At 36.0% G+C, this 22,973-nt stretch overlaps 1 protein-coding gene across 1 annotated transcript in view; it reads right to left on the reverse strand.

The window, feature by feature from the left end:
- Rpn2 (Regulatory particle non-ATPase 2) overlaps nucleotides 1–22,973 on the reverse strand; it is a 481,557-nt gene that overhangs the window by 244,420 nt on the left and 214,164 nt on the right. Inside the window, exons 14-15 of the mRNA XM_090411420.1 lie at nucleotides 17,125–17,185; nucleotides 8,322–8,452 (exon numbers count right to left, since the gene is read on the reverse strand). Of these exons, the coding sequence (XP_090267546.1) occupies nucleotides 8,322–8,452; nucleotides 17,125–17,185 (192 nt within the window). The remainder of the gene's footprint in view (nucleotides 1–8,321; nucleotides 8,453–17,124; nucleotides 17,186–22,973) is intronic.

Consider the following 22,973-nt stretch of genomic DNA (forward strand, 5'->3'; position numbering starts at 1 on the left):
GTGCGAGATCAGGACTGTATGGAGGGTGTGGTAGGATATCTATGTTGTTCTTCTGCAAAACGTCCACTACACAACCAGCAATATGTGGTCTTGCATTATCGTGGTGCAATAAGAAGCCATTCTTCAGCAATGGATGCTTCCTTTTGGCATGCTGTACCATTGTCCATAAAACATCCACATAGTATGAGCTTTACAATATTTCTGGGTTCTACAGCGTGTTAGTAAACAATACCTTCGTAGTCAAAAAACGTTATGGTCATAACTTTACCAGCCAATTTTACAGTTTTTGCTTTCTTGGGGGTAGGCGAAGACGGATGCTTCCATTCCCTGCTTTGTTGTTTCATTGTAGGGTCATAGTGATATAACCAAGCTTCATCTGCTGTAATGATGCATTTTAAGAAGTTGTTGCCTTCTTGTTCCAGTCTTTCTTTCCATTCTGTGCACACATCCACTCAATGCTGCATTTGCTCCGGTGTCAAGAGTTTGGGAAGCCATCGGGTGCAAACATGTTTCAGTCCCAAATGTTCAGCCATGATTGAGTGAACACTTCCCACAGAAATATTCAGGACAACATGCAACTGGCGTACTGTAATTCTGCGATCCTCCTTGCTGATAATCGCTGGTGTGTTGATCATTGTCTCTGTGATGGACATTGAAGGTCTTCCCTCACGTTCAAGATCTTCCACATTTTGCCTTCCATCCTTAAAAGTTTTATGCCAGCGAAAAACACTTGCCCTCGACATTGCTTCATCGTGGAAAGCTTCACGTATCATGTTAAGAGTGTCCGATGCAGATTTTTGCAAACGCACACAAAATTTAATTGCATAGCACTGTTCCAAGGACGCTTCCATTTCAAAGACTGGTCATCGCGGCTCATAGGTGCGCCGAAACAAGCTTGTGTTTAGTCACGTGACACTGGCAAATCAGCCTGTATACACCATCTATCAACCTCTTTTGTTAATACAGACAGCAACATTTCTTTATTCCACAGAAATTAATATTGTGATGAGTGGTTTCGTGACAGTAGACAAAAAGAACAATTAGTCTTACTACTTATTGAACAGCCCTCGTATATAAAATGATAAGCCTTTTTGTCACGTTTTGAAACTCAGGAGCTACCTTGAGTGTTGAGTCTTCAAAATTCGAGTCATCAGAATTCAAGGAGAACCAGCCTACCTGGAACACTGGGGGTTGGGTGTTCCGGACTGGTAGCCCCCACACCCCCCAAGTAATAATAATAGGGGGAAAAGAACCATGTCAGTCTTGAATAGCATCCACTTTATCATGAGAGACTATTCCAAATCACACCACGGATGTTTACAACTCCTTCCAGATAAGCTAACAGACAACTTTGGAAATGTAAGTAGGTCATCTAAGAAATGTGAGTAAGTGTAAGACATGAGGTGATTTAAACTATAAATTATGACAGTCTAAACTTTTGAATAATTGGGGTAAAAATTTCACATGACTATTTTTGAAGTCAGACAGCAAATGTTGTGTTAGATAAATAATATAAAATGAATTTGGATGCTAAATAAATGATAGACCTTATAACACACAGTTGACTTTAACACAATAACATCATCATCATCATCATCAAATTCCTGCCATGTACCCTCAAGGGGTGTACAGGATATGACAGTACTACATGAAAAAATTACATCATTACTAACTTCCTATCTACAATTTTCCTCCAAATCAGTCTGTTACTTGTCAAGACTCCAACATTATCAGATCTTATATTTCTATCGTCTAAGGCACTTTGTACCGTATCAATCCACCTATATCTTGGTCTTCCTCTGGGTCGTTTTCCTGCCAACCTGGCAGAGAACACTTGTTTTGCTAATCTTTCCTCTCCCATTCTATTTAAGTGACCATACCATCTGAGATTAGCTCTGCTAACGCATTTCTGGATGCTGACAATGTCAAGTTCTTTCCTAATATCCTCATTTTTAATATGATATTGCCATTGATGCCATCTGTTCACGCCTCTAATCTTTCTCAGGACTCTCATATCTGCGGTCTCTAGTCTTTGGTCAAGTGTTTTACTTCTGACCCAGCTCTCAGATCCATAAGTTAAAATTGGTTTGAACACAGTCTTGTATACAGCTAATTTAGTGTTCCAACTAATTTCTTTCTTATTCCATATGAATTTATTCAATTGACTTCCCACGATACCAGCTTTGCTGATTCTGTTGTCTATTTCTATATTTAGTTTACCATCTTCAGTAAAAACTGTGCCTAAGTAGCTGAAATGTTTTACTTGTTCCACAGGTTCTCCATTCACAACACAGTTGACATTTTCAATGATTCGGCCTATTTTCATTGTCTTTGTCTTTTTATTGCTGACCTTCATACCATATCTATTACAACAGCTATTCAATTTAGTCAGAGAATCTTGCAGACTTGTAGCGGATTTATTTAGAAGTATAACATCATCCGCATAAAGCAAAGAGCTGACATTAATATCTCCAATTTTGATATCAGGTTTAATACCACATTCCTTCATAATGTGATCCATATAGATAATGAATAACAGAGGGGATAATGTACATCCTTGTCTCACACCAGATTTAACATTAAACCATCTTCCTGTACTTCCTTCAATTCTAACTGCTGACTCACAACTCAAATAAAGACTAAGTATTGCTTGATATAATGCCCCATTGACACCATATAACTGCAGCGTATTGAATAGCTTCTCTCTTGGCACCTTGTCATATGCCTTTTCCAAATCGACAAAACTTAAATACAGATCTTTGTTATATTCCCATGCTTTCTCGACTATTTGTCGTAAAGTGAAGATCTGATCCTGATAGCCTCTATTTGGCCTGAATCCAGCTTGTTCTTCACCAAGCTTTTCTTCCACAATTCTTCTCAACCGTTTCTCAAGTATACTTGCATTGATCTTGCCAGGAACACTCAGTAGGGAAATACCTCTGTAATTCTCACATTCAGTTTTATTTCCCTTTTTACATATGGGTACTATGAGAGCTCTACTCCAATCATCGGGAATTCGTCCCTCTGTCCAGGCTTTCTGAACTATGCAGTGCAGCCACTGTAAGACTCTTATACCACCATACTTCAGCATTTCTGGTCGAATATCATCTACTACTGCTGCCTTTCCACATTTCAAGCCTTTGATGGCTTTTTCTACTTCAAGTATGGATATGTATTCCTGACTGCATGCCTGGTCAGTGTTTTTTATCACTGTGCTGTCATCACTGCTTGTTTCATTTAGCAGTTTTTCAAAGTAATTACTCCATACTTCAAGGATATCTTTTTCTCCTGTTTTCATTTCACCTTTATCATCTCTAATTCCTTTTACAGCACTCTTTCCTCCATTCCTAAGCTTCTTCAACAACCTCCAGAATATTCTGCCACCTTCTTGATATTTATTTTCTATATTCTTGCCAAAGTCCTCCGATGACTTTTGTTTAGCTAGTTTTACACACTGTTTAGCTTTCTTACATTTGTCTCTGTATTCTGTAAGAGTAAAAGCTGACTTATTTGCCAGGAACTTTAGATATGCTTTCTTCTTTTCCTTCACTGCCTCTTTAACTTCCTGTGTCCACCAGGGAGTTCTGATTTTTTTATCTTTGCACACAACCTCACCACATGCCTCTCTGGCAGAATCAATCAATGTTTCCTTCAGAGTTTGCCACTGAATCTCCAAGGTTTGATTCCTGTTCTCAAACTCTTTCATTTTCTTTTCAATAATATTTCTGTATTTTAGTCTACAGTTTACATCTGAGAGCTGCTCAACTTTTATTCACTTTAAAACTTTCTTACATGTTATTCTTTTCAATATGAAATTCAATTTTATCCTGCTCAAGACTAAATAGTGATCACTTCCAATTTCAAATCCTCTGTACACTCTGGTATCCTGCACCAGGGAGAAAACATCACTATCAACAATAACATAGTCAATGAAACTTTTCTTATTCCTAACACAATGAGACTTTTCTTTTTCTTAACACAATAACAAGTAACAATAAATAAAATAACCATCAAAATAATAAATTTTAAACAGCTATAAAAATTACCTTAAAATGTGTTTTTTTTTTTTTTTTAATGAGAATACTAGCTAATTCATATCATATGATATTGTCGCCACCAAGCAAAACTGGATTTGGCTACTTTTCAGGAGAGCAAAAAACAGTTTCATTTTTGAAATAAAAATCAATGTCTTCAAATTTTGGAATTTACTGATGCAATTATTACCACTTTAGCAATCCTTTTAACTTACTGAGATAAATTCTCACCATCAGTTATAGAAAATTAACAGACAAACATTCATTTAATGTGAAAAATGTTTTTTCTCATTACAGTAATCTCTAAACGTTTACTGTAATAAGAGTTCCAGTAACAGTTATAACGGACAGTATTGTACCTCTGGAATAGCAGCTAGTATACTTTTCAGTGAATTGTTATAGTGACTAAGTTTCACATAGTGGCATTTGCTATAGTGAGATAAACACATCTTATTTATCATAAGAATAGATCAGGCAATAATTAACCCCATTTATTATTTGGGATTAAGGAAGAGAAAACAGCCAGAATTCTTCATCTTGACATTTGATCTTAATTGTAAGAAAAGATACATATGCTTATATTATTCCTTATTTTGGAATAAAATATGCATATTTTATTCCAAATATATGAATATATTTGCAATTAAAAGTGCAAAGATTGTTTACCCACTTAATATAAAGTCATCATGGATAGTTATAATCCTTCCTAAAATGAGGTTCTGATGCAAAAATGAAGCTCTTTGGTTTATTGTTTTTGCTATTAATTACAACTTACAGATTGATTAGCAATTCACTTATAAAAAAAACAATTTTCAGTTATATGTTGCATGTCATGTAAGACTCACAGATTAAACTGCCATCCTGAGATTGAGTAATAAATTATTACACTCAATGTTATAAAACTTATATTACTCTTCAAGATAGCCTCAATTTGACATAAATAGTGAGGCTACCTTGAGAAATAATGTTTTATATAACTAAGCCAAAATAAAGTATACATTTAAAAAAGCACAACTAAGGATTTCATGGTGCAAATATATACAGAAAGATTCAACGAAATACAGGAAAACATTCATTACCCTAAAAAAGGATTGCTGAAATGCAAACTGATAACAAAGTAACTGGTAAAGTATAAATTAAAGATGCCAAGAAATTATATTCTTGGTTTAATCCTTTATCCAAGTGTAAGCAAACAAAGTTTGTGCGTGAACAACTGGGCAACTCGTATATAGAGGCTAATGATTTCATGTCAAATGCCTTAGCATCCCATAATGTAAAGCACTGATAATATCCCTACAGACATGTATAATGTTATGAATTATGGGGGTCACTATCCAGACCAGTTTCGACCTTTATGGAGGTCTCATCAGTGGGAGCCAGACCCAGAAGTAATACCAAGGTTGAAGTAATGTAGCAGTCATATTTTCCATATACAAAGAGCCAAAGGGTGTCACATCTTATTACTAAAATACTCTGGACTAGAGACAGATGTTGAAAGCCCAAGAAAATAATTTCTTGGCATCTTTCATTTATAATATAAGTGGAAAAAGTTTCAATAACTGGTAAACTGTGATAATTCTATTCCCTAACTATAGGATGGGCACTAACTACCTTCTAGTGGAAAAAAAATGACAAAAGAGATGAAAAATGAAAAACACAACCTCAAAACAGCTTTCATACCACCCTCAAAAACTTAAAAAATTAAGGTCTTCTAAAGATCCTATCCCCTTTAGACCACTTGGGAGTCTATAAAAATCTGTTGCATTCTTTACACTAGCAAAAGAGGAAGACATTTTAGTAAGACAAGAAGGAAGTAGATATCCGATATCTACACCGAAGAAAATCAGATCTATCAGACCATGTCAATAATATTAACCACAACAATGACTAGTAGGGACCATACATCGGAATTTAAGCATGTGAAGCATTATCAATTTTCTCAAAATAAATAAACACGATGGCCAGATTTTAAGAATTTGGTTGGTTATGACCTGACCTCATCCTCTGTGTTTCTCCATATATCAGCAATCTCCAAATTATCATAATAACTGCTCAAAAAGTGCTCAGAATGCTCATCAACATATGTCATTAGGTTCGTAAACAATTTTCTTTAATTGTATACATCACCTAGTAAAGAAGATGTTCAGAAATAGCTTTGTTCCTGATGATTCAGGCTTTGTTAGTAACATGTTGACATTTGAATAGATTAAAAGTACTAACATGTCCTTCTCTACCAGGTTCTCAACTTTCCACCAAATTTCTTCCTCACTGAATGTCAAAACTAGGACTCTTTGTTCTAACATCAATCATGAATGTGTCCAATACCTCAACCACTTAAACATGGTTCTACAACTAATTAATTCTCTCTTTTTTTAAAAAAAAACTTAAACCTGAAACTAGCACCAACTTTTAAAAAAATTTTTGTTCTTTGGTTTAATATATATTAACAACAGGAAGCAGCCCTTTCTTATAGTTAGATAACAGAATTATCATAGTTTACAAGTTATTGTCGACTCAATGTAGCAAACTTGTAGAATAGTTTGTTATAGCTGTTTACTACAGTGAATTCTTTAAGCATAGTATTATACCTATGAGGCAGTGGCTGAGACTTTCAGCAGTTTGTCATAGGCAGATAATTTGTTGTAGAGAGTTTTCCTATACTAAAAGTTGACTGCACTTGCCTGATTATATCCTTAACACATAGGCTGAAACATTGAGTGTAATAATTTATTTTTGTTAATAAATTCTTACCCTCTGGATGTAGTTTAACTTTTTTTTTTAATATATATAACCATTTTTTTTTTTACAAGGTGTGCTGTACACTATTGAGCATCTCAAGAAATAAGCTGCATGCCTAAGTTTCTGTTCAGAACAGCTTCTCATAAAAACAGTTCAAAAGCATAAAACTGGTTTGAACTGTTTTTATGAGAAGCTGTTCAGAGAACAGTTCAAAAGCATTAAAAAAAGCAAAGATGAATACTCTCTGGAGATTGTAGCTCTGAAGAGGGCAATATCAAAGAAACTCATTTCAAACATTATGAAACTCTAAACTACTGATTACTTGCAAAATTTTAAAGTTTCAAAGTGCAAATAACATTTGTCTACTTAGGTGTGTGTGTCTAAAAATCCTCAAGTAGGGAGCAAGTAGAAGACTTTTAGTGTAACTTTTTGAAGACATGTGGGCAGCCAGTTTCTAACTTTCAAGCCATCACTGATAGTAAGCTCAAGCTATCAATAAACCAAGTTTTCTTCGGGTGAGATAAACTCCAACATGCGTATTAATATACTTTGGATTAGAGATAGGTTGCTGGAAGTTTTTTCACTTGGTTATACTATAAATTAAAGATACCAAGAAATTATATACTTGGTTTAATCCTTTATCCAACTCCCAGTGATGAGACCTTAATAAAGGTCAAAACTGTTCTCAGTAGTGACCCTTCCAATAATGCATAGCATTATACATGTCTGCAAGGATATGTGCTTTGCATAATTCAGATGCAAACTTAGTTTGCTTACACTTGGATAAAGGATTAAACCAAGGATATAATTTCTTGGTATCTTTAATTTACTTGTATTAATGTCAATAATAGCGAGTTCTACATTCAATTTTTTGAGATGCAGATTTTAAAACCCAAGTCTCCTGAGAATAAACCTTACTTGTCTGTGCAAATAATCAACTCACTCTGGAGCTGGCTGAAGAAAGGCAGAGTAAAAGTTCCTCTAGTCAGCAACTAGAATCAAACCTATAATGGTCTTTCTTTGGGCAGCTTACCAATATGGAAGTGCAAATGCCATTTCCACAAGACATCCCTATTTTTCATGTAGTACCCTCAAGGGGTGTACAGGATGTACACCCCTTGAGGGTACATGTCAGGAATTTGATGATGATCCCTATATAAAACAATAGTGGATTTTATTATCCTTCTTAAAGCATATGTTAATTGTAATAATTCATTCATTTCAACTTAAATCACTGCTCAAGGAATAGATGCCGATAATCAATATTTAAGTCCTACTATAAATGAAACATTTATTTAATACTTGTAAAACCACCTGCTGTTGTTAGGACAGTTCTGTGACTAAGGGAAGAAAGAAAAACTGCTTAATGCAGCTCTGTCTCATTTATAAATGCTCAAAAAATTTCTCTTGTCCTTGATGAGATACAAACAACTCCTTTTAAATAAATGCAATGCATTTTGCTCGCCGCATAATATTCCTACTAATAAAATAACTTAAATTATTTTATTAGTAAATAAAACGCATAATAAAACTACTTAAAATACTTACAGCAACCATATCTTCAATTATTGTACTAGTTGGTTTTGATCCCAGCATCACCAAACCCATTGCTATACCAGCAGCTTCCCCAGTTACAGCATCATCTTGATATAAATTGAATTTCAACTGTTCATAAACATCTGAAATTAAAGTTATCTCGATCAATAAAGACACCGCTGCATATGCTTCCTACCACATATGATTAAATCATTAACATTATTTTCTTTGAAAGCAAAAGTCCTGTATTTAACATGAGACTATCACATTAAAAGCACTAGTATCTGGAAAAAAATATTTATTTTTAATATACAGTTTACTAGTAAGAACTTCTGCTAACAGAAAGGCCAACAGCTGTTGACAAACTGCAAATGCAATTTGAAATTAACGATCAGTTCTAAATTCAATACTTACTAGAAGAGAAAATCTTTAAACGTGAAATATACCTGCACATCTCTGTAATTCGACTGCTACTTTATTTTCAAGTCTTGCAATATGAAACTCATAAAACTTTCATATCAATTTGATCTTCTATTCTTTTTTTGCTCACTTATCCAACATTCAAATATCCATCAGCTTGAATCTTATATGGGGGAGTGGGGGGAGCAAAAATAACCGGAATGGCCTGCCTGCCTGCCTGAGTGGTTAGTGTTGAAAGTTTTTTTCCACTTGGTTAGACTATAATAAATTTAGTTTAATCCTTTATCCACGTGTAAGCAAACAAAGTTTGTGCCTGAAATATTTTCAGGACTGAGACAACTTGTAGCAAAGGTGGACCAAGCTCTCATCACTCCTTGTCTTAGTATCTCCCATAATGCTTTGCATTATGGGAGATACTATGCATTAAGGGAAGGGCCACTACCCAGACCGGTTTTGACCTTCACTGAGGTCTCATCAGTGGGAGCCAGACCTAGAGGTGGTGATACCAAAGTAGAAGCAATGGAGAAGTCATATTTACCTAAACAAGTTGCCAAAAGGTGTCACATCTTATTATTAAATTACTCTGGACTTAGAGAAAGATGTTGGAAGTATTTTTTCCACTTGGTTAGACTATAATAAATTTAGTTTAATCCTTTATCCAAGTGTAAGCAAACAAAGTTTGTGCCTGAAGTATCTTCAGGACTGAGGCAACTTGTTGTAAAGGTGGACCAAGCTTTCATCACTCCTTGTCTTAGTATCTCCCATAATGCAAAGCACATCTCCTTGTGGACATGTATAATGCTATGCATTAAGGGAAGGACAATTACACAGACTGGTTTCGACCTTTATTGAGGTCTCGTCAGTGGGAGCCAAACCAGAGGCGGTGATACCAAAGCAGAAGCAATGGAGAAGTGATATTTACCCAAGTGTAAGCAAACTGTTTGCTTACACTTGGATAAAGGATTAAACTAAATTTATTATAGTCTAACCAAGTGGGGAAAAAACTTCCAATATCTTTCTCTAAATCCAGAGTAATTTAATAATAAGGTGAGACACCTTTTGGCAACTCGTATAGGTAAATATGACTTCTCCATTGCTGTTACCCCTCAGATGACATATGAGTAAATGAGTGGCTCTGCTCGGTGTTAGGGTGAGCCTGCCATGGGTAGAGCCAACGCTGAGAGTTCTTCTCAGTGGCAGGGTGAGCCTGTTACTGAGGGGGGGGGGGGGGGGAACAATGCTGAGTTTAAAGGTCGAAAGTGGTCGGGGTAATGGCCATTCCCTTAATGCATAGCATTATATATGTCCACAAGGAGATGTGCTTTGCATTATGGGAGATACTAAGACAAGGATTGATGAGAGAGCTTGGTCCACCTTTACCACGAGTTGCCTCAATCATGAAGACACTTCAGGCGCAAACTTTGTTTGCTTACACTTGGATAAAGGATTAAACTTTATTTATTAGAGTGGTTAGTGTATCTGCTCTCCAGCCAAAAGGTGGCAGATTCGAATCCCACCTTGGGCATGGATGTTTGTGATAGTCTGTGAAAATGGCCACCACGACCACTAGAAATACTAGTGGTGTTGGTGGCCATTAGATGGTAATTGCAGTTCACTGTAGTTGGTGGACCGAGTGGTGGAGACGGTGAGTTGTGGAGTGAGTACCTTCCCTCAATGAGTCTTTGGACTCCTTGGAGATGTCACGTAATAATAATAATTATTATTAATTAAAATAAAGAGCCAAAAAGGCTTCATTTCGGCAATGCAAAATTATATAAATCAAGTGGATATTGTATCCAGCATTATTTCAAAGCTGAAGGTCTGAGCTAGAGCAACTCGTAAATGCTGGTGAGTGTATTCCCGTAAACTCTCTGGTCAAATTTTGTATGAAATTTTCATAGTTTTTGCATTCAGCTTTGAAATAATGCTAGATTCAATATCCACTTGATTTATATAATAATTATTATTTTTTCAAATATTTTATTAAAGTTTATAATACCATATTCTAGTCTCCTTCAAAGTACTCTCCATGTGAGTCTATGCACTTGTTTCAATGTTTTTTCCACTGCTGGAAACAGTTCTGGAACTGTTCATGGTCTTCAGCAACTTTTCTTACACTTCATCCACATCGACGAATTGCTTCCTTTCCACAGTTTTCTTTATCCATCAGAATAAAAAAAAAGTCATATGGAGAGAGATCAGGCGAATAGGGAAGGTGGGAAACAACTGTTATGTTGTTTTTCATCAAGAACTGTTGGACAGAGAAGGCTGTGTGGGCTGGGGCATTGTCATGGTGCAGCAATCAATCTCTGCTACTCCACATTTCTGGTCGTTTTTGTCATGCACTATCATGCAGTCTTCTCAAAACACTGAGATAACTGAGAATCCAGGAGGAACAAATTCTTTGTGTACAATTCCATTCACATCAAGAAAACAAATCAATTAAGCTAATAGTTTATAATTTTCTTGAGGTTTGATCCAACTTGACATGCCTTCTTGGGTCTCGGTGAATTTGCATGTTTCCATTGACTTAATGCTTGTTTTATTTCTGAATCATAACCATAGCACCAAGATTCATCCCTAGTCACAACTTTTGAAAAGCAGTTCTGGTCATTAAGAAATTGCTCCCTCAAATCACAGTAAATTCACATGATTTTTATTTTTATTTATTTATTTATTTTTTGATGTCTTGTTTGTTCACAGGCAAATGAGGCACAAATTTAGTGGACACACGTTTCATTTGCAAATTGTGTTAAAATTTGCTGGCACGAACTCCGTGACAAATTCATCTCTTCAGAAACTTTGCCCAATAGTCTTTCGACGATCTTCCTTGATTGCCTGGCAAGCCTTTTTGATGTTTTCATCATTTCTACTTGTCAAATGTCAGTCAGATCGTGGTTGGTCTTCAACTAACATGTCCCCATTTTTGAAACATGAAAACCACTCATAGACCTGCATTTTACCTAAAGTGTCATCATTAAAGGCTTGCCGATTCTACAAAGTGAAAATCTGATGCTGACAACTCTGATTCTGAAACCAGCATGTTCTTCTCCCAGTTTATCTTCTACAATTTTTCTCACCCTCTTTTTCAAGTATGCTTGCATAAATTTTACATTGAACACTAAGTAAAAAAATTGTTCTGCAATTCTCACATTAAGTTGCATTCCCCTTTTTATAGATGAAAACTATGAGAGTTCTACTCTAGTCATCTGGAATTCGACCTTCTGACCAGTCCTTCTGAATTATGCAGTGTAGCCACTGAAAAACTTTTGTTCTTTCAATATTTTAGCATTTCTGGTTGAATATCGTCTACTGCAGCTGCTTTTCCACATCTCAGGCTTTTGACAGCTTTTTCTACCTTGGGTATTAATATGCACTCTTCTTTGCATTCCTCTTGATACTACTATTCTGTCACTGCTTGTTTCATTTAGCAGTCTTTCAAAGTACCTTAGACATCTAAACAGTTTTCACGTCACCTTATCTTTGATTCCTTTTACAGTACTCTATTTCTGAACTTTTTAAATAACCTTCAGAAGAATATTTTGTCACCTTCCTGATATTTATTTTTTATATTCTAACCAAAGTCTTTCCATGACTTTTGTTTAAACTACTTTTACAACTTAATTTTCTAACATTTTTTTCTATATTCTTTGCTGACTTATTTGCTAAGAACCTCAGTATGCTTTTTCCAGGATTGCTTCTTTAACAATATGTCCACCATGGTGTTCTTATTTCCTATCCTTGCAGAAAACACCACATGTCTCTCTCTCTCTCTTGATGAATAAATCAATGTTTTCTTAAGGGTTTGCCAATGAGACAGACTCCAAGGTTTGCTTCCATTTTCAAACTGTTTCATGTTTTCTTGAATAATGTTTGTATAGTTGAGTCTAAAGTTCACCTGTAAAAGCTCATCTTTAATTATTTTTAAAACTTTCTAATATATTGTTCTTTTCATTGTGATATTCATTTTTATCTTATTTAAAATTAAATAATGTTCGCTTCCAATTTCAAAGCTTCTATATATATACTCTTGTATCCTGAACCAGAATGAAGATATCCTATCAACAATAACATCAATGAGACTTTTTCTTATTTCTTCTTAAAAAAAAGTTGTACTGTTGACTATTGAATCAAGCTACTGTTCAGTAAAGTATAAAGCTGCATCCAGGGTATATTTTGCTGTTGCATGAGGACTTTTGGACTACGGATTTAATCTAATATTTTCTTCACATTTTAGATCTATTTGCTTGCATTACAGCATCTGATTTCTACAGTGTCCATAATTTCATCAGATCTCTCACAGTGAATTTGTAACTGTGCACAGCAATGTCAATTAATAAACTATGTTTATTATCTTTTTGTGGTTTAGGACTTTCATTGGCATGTCAGTGCTACAATGTAAATAACATCTTTAATGGTCGATGACTTAATTCTAGAAGACAGACCTATTTATATTCATTTTTTATATCCCCTGCCCCAAACCTTTTGTCCCGTATCATATCTTTAAGCATTCTTGGTTGTATTGCGAGGGATATTATATTCAGTGAAAAAACTTGGCTTTTAATTTTGAACACAGCATATTTTAAACAAAAATAAATCGTGTAAAAAAAAAAAGTTATGAAGTTATGATCACTGCATCTCTAGTATTCCTCACAACTGGAATGCAAAGGAGAAGTGTCCAGAATGAGAATAGCCTTTTCAAGTAGTAAACTTTAAAAGTTCAAAAAACTTTTAAGTTTGTTTTTCTTTCTCCCAAGTGTTTCATTACCGTACGTATGAATTTATGAAAAAAAAAAAAAAAAAAAGAGAGACTAGTAAAGACAAACAACAAACTTTATAAATCACTGCCTTTTAAGTATAGAGCTTCACCTAACTACTCAGTGTTGGTGCTGGTTAGAAATGCCAGTGCTTTTATCACATTTTGATTATTAATTTGATTTTCTAAAAAAAAGAATGAAAGACACCACTATGACAGCAGCAGTTACTGTATGATATGTCTCAGGGTTCATTAAAGCATGTGTGCCTTGTGAGTTATCAGCTGGTGAATAACGCAGATCATATAACTTTAAGAACCCAGTAATAAGAAAGTTTCTGAAGTTATTTATGGAGATTACTCCTTGGACCTGGTTACAAAAATCAAATTACTTCATTAAACATATTAAACCTTTAAGAAATCAATATAACTCAAAATTAAAACCAATTAAATATTACATTTATGAGAAAAAAAATTCTATACAAATTGCATAAGTAATTTGTTTATACCAGTTAGTCTTTCAAAACAACCAAGTTTTATTTTAAATCTAAAACTGCACAAGTGAAAAAATTACAATATTACTCAAAGCCTAAAGGATTACAAATATATTGCATTGTAAAAAATGGTATAATAACAACAGAAATCTGATGATAATCATTTTTTCTTTTTAAATTTTGAATACAGCATTTTTCAAACAAAAATAAATCTTGTAAAAAAAAAAAAAAAAACAGTTATGATCACTGCATCTCCAGTATCAATAAAACTAAATCTGAATTTTAATTAGCCAGGATTTTTGATTTCAAACTTTCAGCTAATCACAGCACAAGTCCTAGATACAACAGAAGATTGGCCAGCTGGCTTTCAAGACAATGAAGTATTTGCATAACAACAGTGACAGAGTTTTGACACTTAAACAACCCTTCAAGGTGAAAATCTTCTCATCTGTGAAAGGATATTTCTGTGCCTGTTGTTCGTTTACTGCAAGAGAAGTGCATTTGATTCTATCACCTTCTGCTGCAATAAGTTGTGTTGTTAGGAAGTGTCGATTTTGAGATGTGGTGAGGCTGAGGTATTTAAGTTCTTGGTTCATCTTCTATCTGTTAATAAAAATGTTGTATGATCTATCCTTCAGCATTTTAATTATTACTAGCTTTTGTTAGAGGCAGTAGTGAGATGGAGGTATCTTCAGCTGTGGGTTGGTTTTCTGGATACAGAAAATGTAAGTTTATTTTCTTCAGAGAAATTTAAGAGTATGTTGAGAAATAGTTGAGCCCTGTTGTTTTCAAGAGTGAAATGTATACATGGATGTAGGCTGCTCAAGAAGTTTGTAAATTCTTTTAGTTGTTTTGTTCAACCGAGTTATATGATGGTAGATGATGGGTTTTAGATGGTAGTTGTCCAGGTATCTTTTCAAATGACTCCATATAAAAGTGCCAGAAATGGATAACAAAGGTGAATTCACTGAAGAATCTCTTTTTTTGTTCAGGATATTTTCCTTAAAACTACAAGCAAATTTTCAGTTTTCCTTAAGTTTCCTTAAAAAAAGCCAGGGGTTTATAAAACCTACTGTTCATGCAGTATATGCTATGGAAGAAATCAGAATGATTCAGAGGGAATTGCAAGTTAGAACATATTAAAGATATAGAAAGGAAAGAAGAGAAATCATAAATCTAGATTAGCCTGTAATCCTGTAACCAATGAAGGACTGCACTATGGCAGAAAACAGTGAGTCCATACAACATGGACTCACTGTTTTGAAAGAAAATTCAAGGATGCTTCAGAAATGTTATGAACAGTACATTAAAATCCAAGGCATCATCCTACATCAAATCTAGATACTGTTTTTCAAAAACCTAATACATGAGAGCCTCAGACACCATTACCAGAGACTTCTAGAAGTCGGAACTCATCAAGTGAAGCCACATATCACTCAGACCAGCTGTCATATGTTTTCTTGAATTCGTTCACATCACCTGCACTGAACTACACCCAAAGGCAAACCATGTCAATCAGCAAACTGTTTTATGAAAAAAATAAAAATCTAGCTCTCACCCAACTTTCTTGAATATTTTCTGCCTTCAGAGTCTACGGTCCACAGTATTCACATCATCTGATAAACCAGGAGACCAGTTTTAGGTACAATACTCCAAATGAGGTCATACCAAGGTCTTGTAAAGAGACAAAATTCCTTACATGTCAATGTTCATTTCAGCATTATAGTTATCCTCTGAGTAGCATTTGCAACCATTGTTATATGGTCATAAACTTCAAAAATTCAAGATCCCTAGCCTGATCAGTTTCTTCTAGCATAATCCCACCAATGTAATATGCCACTGGGCAAAGGACTGATCCCTGAGGTATGACACTGGGTCACTTTAAATCTTACATCTCCCATGCCAGTCAGCCATTCTCTTATCCAAGCTAATAGTTTATAATCCAATCTATATTCTGCAACTTATGCAACAGCCTTCCACTAGTAATTCCCTGCTGTGCTGTTCAGTGCAGAAGTGCAAAATTTGCAGAAAGTTCTGCAAAATTCTCTGTTAACTCATTTTTGAAAAAACTCTTACTAACTTTTCCAAAATCTTCACCACCACTCCAGAAATACTGATAGATACTCTACACAGACACATTGCACTACCCTCGTGAAATGGAATTATCATACATTCTTTCCACTCCTGTGGAATATTTCCTGTGCTAAGACTAATATACAAGGTCAAAGGCATCTGAACACTCTTTTGGCATCCATGCTAATATATCCCTTCAGATCCTATCGCCAAAAATTCTTATTCAGTTCATACAACAGCTCTAGTACCTCCTCATATACCCAAATTTCTTCAGTGTAGAGGTATCATTGAGCTTTATGTTGCATACACAAGGTTGATAGCTCTGAACAAAATGGGCATTTATTATTCAAACTCTCTTTTCAACATCTGCCACCCACATGCCATCTGCATTCAATAGTATTATTCAAGACTTGGATGGGCTCCATCCAAGTCCTTGGAAGGTTTAAGTGAAAAGAACTTACATGTCTTTACTATACGAATGCCATAAAGGTGGGTTTGTATATTATAACATAAATTGAAAGCCAAACTCATAGATTCGTAGTTCTCGATCTTAGAGTTTTGCTTACTGGCAGTTGAACAACAAGGGATTTGTATCCCCTTAAATATTATTAAGGATGCCAGAAAAATAGCCGTTTGGCTTTCAATTTATGTTATAATATACAAACACACCTTTATGGAATTCGTATAGTAAAGGTATGCAAGTTCTTTTCACTTAAATCTTGTTATCTTCCAGGTCTACCTACTCACTGATAAGACCTCAAAAAAGGTTGAAACCGGGTAGTGACCTCTCCTCATAATGTAATTACAGTATTACATCCCCTAGGGGCTGTGTTTTTACATTATAAGAAAATATCAAGGATAGTGAGGGAGCTTGCTCCACCTTTGCTTCGAGTTGCCTTGGTGTTGTACTACCAAGTGGTCATTTACATTTGGATTTGCCGATAGTTTTTCGGTATATATGAAACTCATAGATTTGTAGTTCTCGATCTTAGAGTTTTGCTTACTGGCAGTTGAACAACAAGGGATTTGTATCCCCTTAATTACAATACACACTTTATATTCTTCTTTAATTTACCTTGCCTATGAGTTCCCATTGCAGCTAAGCCAAGACCTAAGCAACCACCATGTCTCACCATCTAAACAAAAAAAAAAGTGAATTAAATTACAATTTCATATTATCATTTTAAGTATGTAGTAGTGCACTGATATCCAGCTAAATGAATAACAGTGACAAAACAAATAAAGTTTTCAATTTTAAGATTGATGAACATGAATTATTTAACTGTGTTTTTCAAAATGACAAGCTTAATTAAATAAAAACTATACACACTGGAGACTATACATTTATGATGTATTTGGTGTGGTGAAATTTCTGGACTGATGACATCATGTGCTGCATCAAGCCACAATGAATGCAGTTAATAACCATATCCTTCCAACAGCAGATAACCTACATTTCTTTTGCAATAGTCTTCCATGTTGTATCCCATCAAAAGCAAAGTCAAAAAGTATTGTGGTGAATTGTGCTTATGCATATTATATTATCAGAGATTGTAATATCAATGCCAAAACAAACAAATTTCATTCTTCCAGCAGGTAAAAAATTGACCTCAATGTTGCATGAAAAGTAAAGACAAGGCCATTGGTCATAATGTTAATTCAAAAAAGATCAGAATCCCTAGAAGATGCAGGCAGTGGCCCTCCAAAGATGACACATACAAAAAAGGGAAGATTCAATGCACTGTATACCAGAACTGTCCATGACATTGCAAATGAAAAATTAACATTCTTTCCTCAGAGTAAGCTTTGCATGTGTCATGGGCTGTACACAACTTATAGCATGTTTTTGGCTACTCAAAAAAGCACCATGGCAAATGTCAGATGTTTTTGGATTTCATCACAGCCAATATGCTAATATTCCAGCACATCATGTATACCTATAGAACATTAGTCTTGCAGGTGGGTGTAAGGGTGATATAATCCAGAAACCTTGCTTTAAAGACAAAACATGGAAATTTCTTAAGCCACTTCAGGCTTCCAAATAAGCAGGATGGTGGTCTCACACTTGGCAATGAAAATCTATAACCTAAAGATATTCACAAACATTCATGCCCATTGTGGTATTCAAACTTACAGTTTGTTAGTTGGAGAGCAGATACACAATCCACTCAGCCAAACAGTCCAGCAACTTTACTGGAAACTGGCTTATAAACCTATTTACATTTAGTAGCATGGCTAAGTTCCAGATAATCCATCTCCTGTGCTCTAGAGACCAAACATGCTACTTATATTCAAGCCACTTTGGTCATCTAATAAGCAGAAGTGGTTGCCTCAAACTGGGCAATAAAGTCTAAACACATTCACAAATATCCACATCCACAGTGGGATTCAAACCCACAGCCTGTCAGTTGAATAGTGGAAATACTATACATATGCTCAGTCAGACACACAATTCCAAGATTATCAAAATATAAATGACTGTTAATATAATTACGGCTATTATAGCCTGTTTTTGTTTAGGAGTGTCCCTTATTTTAATACATTGGCTAACATTACTGCTACATTATATAAATGACTGTGACAATATAATATAAATCATTAGAGTTCAAAACTGTCTGTTATATTCAAACTTAATGCAGTCAACTCTCATTATAATCAACTGATTTTAGTCCTTATAGTATCCACATTATTTGGGATTCTCAATCATAATTCTATATATTGTTATATTTTAATGCATTTCTGACATACATTAACTTTATACAAATATAGTGAAATTCAAAAATAATTTATTCTAATAAAAAAAGAACAGGTTTTTTATACAGTGAGTGTGTGTGTGTGTAGTCCACAAGATCTATAGCACATTAGTGCAGTGTGTGTGGGCAAGATGAACAGCAGACAGGTTGTAAACTTTAAAAAAGGCAGTGTGAGGGAGACTGTTTCAAAGGACAGAAGTACATGGAATGACATTGCATGACATTGAAGAGCAGGCAGTGAAGGTGGTATGGGGAGTTTTAAGATGGACTGTAAAAGGGTATTGGTGAATAGTGGTTCTTGTTTTAATGATTTTGGAGGAGAGTGAGAGAATAATAGTGGCCAATTCATCAAGAGAGCACTGTTCATGAAAGCATCTGTAAAAGAGGCAAAAGGCAGAAACTGAATGCCTGTGAGAGAGGGATTGAAATGGATATGTGAGTGAGAGAGAGAGATCATTAATTAACCGGACTGCCCTCTTCTGGATAGAATTGAGCAATCTTAGAGAGGATTTTGGTGCACCCCAAATATGACAGCAATATTCCATGGATGGGCAGATTTTGGTTCTATATAAGAGTTAGCAGTTGTGAAATAGTGTCTTGTATGAAAAAGTACACCAAGTTTTTTGGTGGCTGCAGAAGCTATAGTTGAAATGTGGTTGTGCCAGGAGAGAGTGAGGTGTAGGTCAGTCCAAGAAGAGAAATCAGATCATGTTTGGATATCTAAGTATTACTGAAGGTAGGGAGGAGGGTTGCCAGCTCTTTCTTGTGAGATATCAAACATGACTGAGTTTTGGTGGAATTGAAGTTTACAAGGTTGTCCTTATCCCAGTGGATATAGCTAGGAGATCTGAATTCATCTACCACCACTGGTGGTGGTGGTAGATCTTGAGCACTACAAGGTTTATTGAATAAAAAGAAGGAATGCAGTGTAGTGTCATCAGCAAAGCTATGGATATGATTGGAAGTCTAAGAGAGTTTTGGTGGGGAAATTTGAGGAGAGTAAACCAACCACTATGACGCAGTGAGCAACCAGTGAGGAAGTTGGCAATCCAATTGCAGAATGAGAAAGGCAGACTATAGGCCGGAAGTTTGTTAAGTAGGCCCCTGTGCCAAATATGATCAAATTCCTTTGAAATTTTGAGAGCAACGACATGAGTTTCTCCAAATTTTTCCATGGCTTGAGTTCAGAGGTGGGTAGTGAAAGCAAGAAGATCAGTTGTAAACCATGAGTGGAGAAATCTGTTCTGCTGGTCACTGATTAGTTGATATGCCTCCAGATAGTTCAAAATTTGGTTGATGACCTTGTCCATAATTTTAGAGAGAACAGAAGCAAGAGCAATTGGATGGTATTTCATTGATTTGCTTTCATCATCTTTCTTTGAGACTGGTTGGATGTGAACCCGTTTCCATGTTGTAGGGTAGGGCAATACAGGATATTGGGGCACAATTTTTTAGCATAACAGGTGGGATACTATCAGGACCAGATGCCTTGTTTGTGTCCAGGTTATTAAGGATTCTTTGGATTTCTTTTTGTCAGATGACTATGGAAGGCACGAATGGAGCTATTCTTGGTAGAGTGGAGGTACTTTACCCAGGTCATTAATGCAAGAATTGGAATAGAAGAGTGACGCTAGAAAGATGGCCTCGTTTTTAGGTGAGATAATAACAGTACTAATCGGATGTGAGAGTGGTGGAAACCAAACCTGGGTGGGCAGAAGTCACACCCAATGGCAAGGGACCAAAAGACTCGCTTCCTGCCATTTAGGCATTTATCCAAGTGTGAGCAAACAAAGTTTGCGCCTGAAGTATCTTCAGGACTAGGGTAAGGTGATACAACACCAGGGAAACTCGTTGCAAAGGTGGAGAAAGCTACCAACACTCCTATCTCAGTATCTCCTATAATGCAAAACACATCTCCATGCGGATATGTCTAATGTTATGCATTAAGGGAAGGGCCACTACCCAGACTAGTTTCGACCATTATTGAGGTCTCTTCAGTGGGAGCCAGGCCCTAGTGGAGATACCAGGCAGAAGCATTAGCAGATCATCTCTACCTATAGGAGTTGCCAAATGGTGTGCCACCCTTTTTTAATAAATTACTCTGGATTTAGAGAAAGATGTTGAAAGTTTATTTTTCACTTGGTTAGAGTATAATAAAATTAGTTTAATCCTTTATCCAAGTGTGAGCAAACAAAGTTTGCGCCTGAAGTATCTTCAGGACTAGGGTAAGGTGATACAACACCAGGGCAACTCGTTGCAAAGGTGGAGAAAGCTACCAACACTCCTATCTCAGTTTGGATAAAGGATTAAACTAATTTTATTATACTCTAACCAAGTGAAAAATAAACTTTCAACATCTTTCTCTAAATCCAGAGTAATTTATTAAAAAAGGGTGGCACACCATTTGGCAACTCCTATAGGTAGAGATGATCTGCTAATGCTTCTGCCTGGTATCTCCACTAGGGCCTGGCTCCCACTGAAGAGACCTCAATAAAGGTCGAAACTAGTCTGGGTAGTGGCCCTTCCCTTAATGCATAACATTAGACATATCCGCATGGAGATGTGTTTTGCATTATAGGAGATACTGAGATAGGAGTGTTGGTAGCTTTCTCCACCTTTGCAACGAGTTTCCCTGGTGTTGTATCACCTTACCCTAGTCCTGAAGATACTTCAGGCGCAAACTTTGTTTGCTCACACTTGGATAAAGGATTAAACTAATTTTATTATGCCATTTAGGCAGGAAGCAAATTTGCAGCATCTGGCCCTTTCAAAGTCTGACTTGGACTTAGTGATGATTCTTTTACAACTGTTGTGAGCTGCAGTGTAGGCAGGTGGAGTTCTGGTCTTGGGCCATTCATGGTAAGCAGAGGTTTTTTCTTTTACAGCATTGGCACACTTTGAGAACCAAAGCTTGGATGGTAGCCGAGAATTTGGGGTGGAATAAGGGATGAAAGCCTGCATTCCTGTGAGGATGATTTCTGTCATTCGGTCTGAGTAGGTGTTTGGATCAGAAGAACTGAAGCAGTAGTCGTACCACGGGAATGAATAGTAGAAGTCACAGAGGTCCTCCCAGGTTGGCACCCTTGTAGTGCCAAAGGACACAAGATTGCAAACTTTTTTTTTTTTTTAATTTTATGTTGAACCCATACACGAGAGGTTGGTTGATCACCTATAGTACATTATTACCATATATGGGTAGTGGATTAGGAAAAGAGAAACGTTTACATTTGATTTAAAAGCCTGTATATTGTAATCCTTGGGAAACACATCAGGGGGAAGACTGTTCTACAATATGGCAGTAGCAGGGATGGAGGAGGAGGAAAAGAAATTTCTTCTGTGGCAAGAAATTTTCTGCCCAACATCCCTTCACAGTACACTGTGAAGGGATGTTGGGCAGCAGCTTCCCGTGTTCTGATGGGCTTAGTACTGTATGGGAGAATTATTGATGCTACTTCAGATGAACATTTGCCATGGAAATATTTATAGAATACACAAATTGCAGAAACCAAACATCTATGCAAAAATGGGAGGAGTGACTTCATAAGAGATTGGCCATTAATCAATCTAATTGCTGTCCTCTGTACTGACTGAAGCATTTTAATTGAGCTCTTAGAAGCTCCACTCCAAATGTAACAGCAGTATTTGAGAGCTGGGTGGATTTGTGATTTGTGTACAGTTAACAGCTGTTCAGAGGTGAAATAACATTTTGAGCAAAAGAGAAATCCTCGTTTTTTAGAAGCTGAGGATGCAATGGTTGTGATGTGTTTACACCAGGAAAGGCTTGATACCAAGGTAATTCCAAGGAGAGAGATCTCATCTTGTCTGGAAATTTGAGTGTTATCAAAATAATATTGAGAGAAAAATGGTTCGTTTTTGTGAGAAATAAGACAGAACTGAGTTTAATAGCATTGAAATTCATGAGGTTATCTGAGTCCTCATTGGAGGACAGCCTGGAGATCAGAATTGAAGGCAGTGGTGGTGGTTGATGTCATGTAGGTTGAGACGAGTTGTGTCGAGTAAGGTTTATCAAATGAAAGGGAGGAGTGCAATGTGCTGTCATCTGTAAAACTGTGTATTGGTCTGGAGGTCAACTGAAGTAGATCACTGATATATATAGAAGAAAGAGGATTGGTGAGAGAACAGAACCCTGTGGAACCCTGGCATTAGTTGA

Source organism: Typopeltis vanoorti, chromosome 21, assembly GCF_054136105.1.
Source record: "Typopeltis vanoorti isolate ZY-2024b chromosome 21, IOZ_Tvanoo_1.0, whole genome shotgun sequence".
Taxonomy (NCBI): domain Eukaryota; kingdom Metazoa; phylum Arthropoda; class Arachnida; order Uropygi; family Thelyphonidae; genus Typopeltis; species Typopeltis vanoorti.